Source organism: Phalangium opilio, unplaced genomic scaffold, assembly GCF_054372755.1.
Source record: "Phalangium opilio isolate 3A_F unplaced genomic scaffold, DU_Popi_V2 ptg000113l_1, whole genome shotgun sequence".
Lineage (NCBI taxonomy): Eukaryota > Metazoa > Arthropoda > Arachnida > Opiliones > Phalangiidae > Phalangium > Phalangium opilio.
In genome coordinates this window covers 5,993,157-5,998,028 of record NW_028324209.1, presented here as the reverse complement: position 1 = coordinate 5,998,028, position 4,872 = coordinate 5,993,157, and the positions used below count along the sequence as shown (strand labels likewise).

General features: G+C 35.3%; 2 protein-coding genes across 3 annotated transcripts; one reads left to right on the top strand and one right to left on the bottom strand.

The window, feature by feature from the left end:
* Window positions 1-134: 134 nt before the first annotated feature.
* Window positions 135-1,297, bottom strand: LOC149623580 (superoxide dismutase [Cu-Zn] 4-like). The gene is made up of 4 exons (XM_089852601.1): window positions 1,072-1,297; window positions 810-985; window positions 612-735; window positions 135-555 (listed from the first exon to the last, which is right to left on the bottom strand). The coding sequence occupies exons 1-4, from the start codon at window positions 1,219-1,221 to the stop codon at window positions 430-432; spliced, it is 576 nt and encodes a 191-aa protein (XP_089708727.1). The 5' UTR covers window positions 1,222-1,297; the 3' UTR covers window positions 135-429.
* A 10-nt stretch (window positions 1,298-1,307) lies between these two features.
* LOC149623579 (alpha-N-acetylgalactosaminidase-like) lies at window positions 1,308-4,808 on the top strand. Of its 2 annotated transcripts, none has more exons than XM_089852599.1 (9): window positions 1,308-1,718; window positions 1,999-2,105; window positions 2,179-2,293; window positions 2,382-2,642; window positions 2,719-2,893; window positions 2,958-3,052; window positions 3,130-3,291; window positions 3,347-3,544; window positions 4,070-4,808. In XM_089852599.1, exons 3-9 carry the CDS (start codon window positions 2,186-2,188, stop codon window positions 4,343-4,345), a joined length of 1,275 nt encoding a protein of 424 aa, XP_089708725.1. In that variant the 5' UTR covers window positions 1,308-1,718; window positions 1,999-2,105; window positions 2,179-2,185; the 3' UTR covers window positions 4,346-4,808. The 2 variants fall into 2 exon arrangements, with proteins under 2 accessions (XP_089708725.1, XP_089708726.1); XM_089852600.1 differs by having other exon boundaries at window positions 1,309-1,718; window positions 4,073-4,808.
* The last annotated feature ends 64 nt before the right edge of the window (window positions 4,809-4,872 follow it).

Genomic DNA, 4,872 nt, shown 5'->3' with positions numbered 1-4,872 from the left:
CGTATTGTGACGCTACGACTCAGACCTGACCGAAAACTGAATAAAAATGGGCAAAAAAACTCTACGTGTACTTTGGGGCAAAGTACAATTCAATCTGGGGAGGGGGAAGGAATGGGTTACTGAGTAAAAGGAAGTTGATTTTTAAGTTTTATTCAAGATCCACAATTAAATTCGAAAGAATTTCCCTGGCTCAATAATACCACCAGAGAAAATAGTACTGGAATAGAAGGTAGTGTCGATAGTTGTTACGAGCAAAAACGTTCTCCCTCCATTTCCGGTTATGACGTCACAGAGGCAATACGAAAGCCAACCAATCAGAGATAGCCGGAAATTAACGAAAAAGCCCGTAACATCTGCGCAAGGACAGAAACTTCTATTCCAATTAATAGTTTCTCAGATACCACAACCAAGCCTCAAGTAACGTATGAATCACATTGGCATAGGATAAAATTCTACAGGTTCGATGATACCACAGCCAATGCGAGGTCCGGAATTGCCGGTAGTTAGGCTCAACGGGCTGCCACCTAGCCCGAGGTCATCTACATCTCTGTGAACCTATAATATCCCCGCAAATTACATACCCTTTATGGAGCCATAATTACCACACTTACCACAATGGTCCTGCCAAGAATAGATAATTGTTGGGGGCCAATCAAAGTCATTACGTGATCCTTAATATGGATATGAGCCACTCCAGTAGCATCAGCAAATACATTACCCAAGTCACCTACGTGCCTAGTAAAATGCCCCAGTTGTGTAATGATACCATGCACTGATCAGGTCAACACAAATAAATTAAATTACTGCACCTGATGGGTGCGTTAGGCGCTCCGTGGTTTTGATTAAATGGGTTAAAGTGCGCGCCTGACGCGTCACAACCATCTGGCAAAGAAATGTCGCCCTTTTCGTGGACGTGAAATCCATGTGGAGTATGTGGAGGTAAACCTGATATCATTCCGTCAATGCAAACGGGTGAACCCTTTCCCTAAAATATAGATTCTAAATAAATATTGCAACAGCCAACAGCAATTGGAGTCTAAAAGGTCAAGAGTAATTTATGTGGTCTCTTACTTCTTGGAAGAAACGGATTGTTCCCCTCACTGGACCATAAGGATCTTTAGGGTTATTGATGATGGCCACTGCATTGATAGGACCGTGGTCAATATATTGACTACTGGTTTTTAAAATTACGCCCACGAATAGCACGAAAACTGACCACATTTTGGTTTTCAAATGATTTACGAGTGAATGTATAGAAAGAGTTTAATGCTTCAGAAGTTCAGAGTAATCTAATCTTAAATTGTTTTTCTTCACTATATATATGTTTCTAAAGAGTTTTGCTTAGAACACGTACAAAAAAATTGAGCTTTAGTACGCACTTAACGTGTTTATCCGTTTTAAAGTGCTTTAAAAGGGTTTAACTAATTAAAGGCAAAAGTCCACATGCTTGGTTCGAACATTGAAACTGCTGATTTGAGCACAATTATAACATTGAATCAATTACAAAAAAAACTGAACAGAATTACACCGATTACACTTGCTGGGCGGCCCGATTCAAAATTCAAATACCATTTCCATTCTGGTTCAGGAAGTCTGGACATAAGCGATCATACCATGATGCCGGCGAAACCTCAAACCTGGTTTGAACTTGACCAAGATACAAATCAAATAACCTGGAAAGATGAGCCCGAGGTGTTGGGGATACTGACTCGCTTAACGTAATTATTTAATTATTTATTTATTCATTAATATGAACAAAAGTTATTATAGTGCAGCTTATACAATAATTCTCGGTAGTCGGTTACAATGCTGACTCTGGTTGCGCACCAAAAAATAGGTGTTCTTGAAAGTCTATGAGAAAAATATGCAAATTAGCTCAGTTAACATGGCATTCCAAGAACACCTACTTTTGGGTTCGTTCAGTGCCATCATTAGAGTCAGTAAAGTAACTGGTTTTGCGTTTTTAATTTTTACCCGCGAATTTTATTGGGGAGGTAGGGAGGACCGGGAACTTTAAAAAAAAAAGAAATGTAAACAAAGCTGCGGTAATGGCTTCGTGTTTATATTTACGCTCCCGTTAGAGTACACGTGGAAAAAATAACAAGGTGATGTTAAACATTAAATAAATGAGTTAACTAATGCGTAATTAAAGAAGTTTAATCTTTTATTACCTTACAGATAATTAATGGGACGCGTTAAACTAAAAAGCCGGCGTTTACACCTAACCCTAACTACAGCGTGTATCCTGATTTTTCATGGTTGTCTACCTTGTCAAAGTCTTGAGAATGGATTGGTGAGTTTCTTGGCTTACTACTATATTATTTTGGGCGCTCTGTCAATTAAAAGTAGCTTAGAGGTAATTTATTTTATGACAAACAAAGGCTAGAACGCCACCAATGGGATGGTTATCATGGGAGAGGTTCCGTTGTTTCACTAATTGCAAACAAGATATGGAAAATTGCGTTAGTGAAAACCTTTTTATGGAAATGGCAGACAGATTAGTGGAAGATGGGTTTAAAGATGTGGGGTATGAATACGTTAACATTGATGACTGTTGGATGTTACATCAAAGAGACAAAAATGGAAACCTTGTACCTGACCCTGAGAGGTTTCCTCATGGCATCAAGTTCCTCGCAGATTATGTAAATCCTTTTTATTGTTAGAAATTCAGAACAGAACTAAGATCAAAGAGTCTTTTATCCATCTTTTATCCACAAGATGCATAAAAAAGGTCTGAAATTAGGCATTTATGAAGATTATGGACGCCTTACTTGCATGGGTTATCCGGGAATCGTAGGTCACATGGAACAAGATGCTAATCAATTTGCAGCTTGGGATGTTGATTATTTAAAATTAGATGGGTGTCATTCTCATCCATTGGACATGGACAAAGGTAAATTGCGTTAAGAAAAACACTGCCAATGTAAAAAAAATTAAAATACAAATTGTCATAAAAGGATATGTTCAAATGGGAAATATGATGAAATCTGCGGGGAAAAACATGGTTTATTCTTGTAGCTGGCCATATTATCAGTTTAAATATGGAATGGAGGTGAAAATAACTTAAATCTTAACTTTAAGTTATTCCCTTCACTTTATAATTAATTACATCAATATAAAAAATATTAGCCAAATTACACAAAAATTTCCAAGTACTGCAATTTATGGAGAAATTACGACGATATTCAAGATTCTTTTGGAAGTATCTTATCTATAATTGATTTTTTTGGTGACAACCAAGAAGTATTAGTCCCTCACGCTGGACCTGGTCACTGGAATGACCCTGATATGGTCTCTATGAACCTTTAAAAAAATAATACACATCATTAAATTATCGTTATTACAGATAATCATTGGTAATTTTGGGTTAAGTTACGATCAAGCCAAAGTACAAATGGGAATGTGGTCAATTTTTGCCGCTCCTTTACTTATGTCAAATGATTTAAGAAAACTCGCCCCTGAAATGAAAGAAATATTAATAAACCGTAGAGTTATTGAGATAAATCAAGACCCTTTGGGTATTCAGGGCAAAAGGGTCTATAGGGTAAGTTTAAATTTACCCTAACAGGGTTCGTACACGACCTGGAAATCCTGGAAAAGTCAGGGAAATTGAAAATGGGCCTAAAAGGTCAGGGAAAAGTCAGGGAAATTTAAAATGGACCTAAAAAGTCAGGGAAATGTCAGGGAAAAATATATTGGAGGGAAATTTGAAGTCTGGACAACAATATCAGGGTGATCAGAAAATGTGTTGTCTGAGATTTGACCAGAGCCACAAATTCGCGGAGCTCGCTTCGCTCGCTCCGATTATTTAAGATTTACTTAAACTTAAATTTAACCAAATTAATTGGCTAATTTTTATAACAATAACTCATGCAAAAATGATTCGAGTGAATTTAGATTGGTTTTCATATATGTTGGCCATGTGCGTTATTGCAAATGGTCAGGGAAATTTGTGGGATTTTGTCAGGAAAAACCTGGAAAATTCAGGGAATTTCATTCCGAAAATTTTGTACGAACCCTGCCTAAATAAAATTTAATTTTTGCATCAAATTCATCGTCATCTTTTTAGCAGAAGAATAAATTGGAGGTTTGGCTAAGACCTATCAGTCCAATGTCTGGAAATGAATATTCATACGCAATAGCTTTCCTGAACCGTAGAACCGACGGTTTACCAGTAAAAATCAAACTATCAACTAGTCAATTAGGATTAAAACATAGCCTAGGTTATAGAGTAACTGACGCCTTTACCGGAGATGATCTCGGTATTATTCAACCCTTTGCTAATTTATCGGTATCGGTAAATCCAACTGGAATTACTCTATTAAGGGCTAATGTAGTAATGTAGTAATGTAGTTGATCTCAATCTGTGATTTTTAATATTTCCTATTAACTTATTCAAAGAGCTTATGAATTTTAAAATATTTAATAGAATATTATTAGTGTATTTTTCTATATTCGTTAGTTTATAAATTAAATATTCTATCGCAATTAAAATAAAAAATTAATATTAACTATATAAAATTTTAAACTTGACTAAAAGAAATTTACTCTTTTAAAGTTTTCCATTTTTCTCTTAATTATGTTGAGGTTTTTAAAAGACATTCGTTCGACCAAGCAATTATTAAACAGGGTAAACTTTTAAAAATTAAATAATCAAAATTATTTTGCGTGTTTGCTTATTTAGATAAACATTCCATTTAGTCGCGAGTGATGATCTTTTTTTTCTGGTTTTTTTTTCTATTTCAGATTTTGAATGTATCACAATTTTCTTTCAATAAATTAAATAAATAGTAATTAAATTAACATTACTTGGTGTCCATTTTTTTCCCCCATTTTCCCAAACATCTGAAAAATAACAAAAAAAAAAAAAAA

What these genes read in the sequence shown, in the direction of transcription:
- LOC149623579 (XM_089852599.1), top strand. Translation starts at nt 2,186, where the DNA reads ATGGGACGCGTTAAACTAAAAAGCCGGCGTTTACACCTAACCCTAACT. An exon ending in AGTTTAAATATGGAATGGAG is followed by an intron (nt 3,053 to 3,129) that starts GTGAAAATAACT and finishes AAAAAATATTAG; the next exon opens with CCAAATTACACAAAAATTTC. An exon ending in ACTGGAATGACCCTGATATG is followed by an intron (nt 3,292 to 3,346) that starts GTCTCTATGAAC and finishes TCGTTATTACAG; the next exon opens with ATAATCATTGGTAATTTTGG.
- LOC149623580 (XM_089852601.1), bottom strand. Translation starts at nt 1,221, where the DNA reads ATGTGGTCAGTTTTCGTGCTATTCGTGGGCGTAATTTTAAAAACCAGT. An exon ending in CAATCCGTTTCTTCCAAGAA is followed by an intron (nt 986 to 1,071) that starts GTAAGAGACCAC and finishes TCTATATTTTAG; the next exon opens with GGAAAGGGTTCACCCGTTTG. An exon ending in TTCTTGGCAGGACCATTGTG is followed by an intron (nt 556 to 611) that starts GTAAGTGTGGTA and finishes GGGATATTATAG; the next exon opens with GTTCACAGAGATGTAGATGA.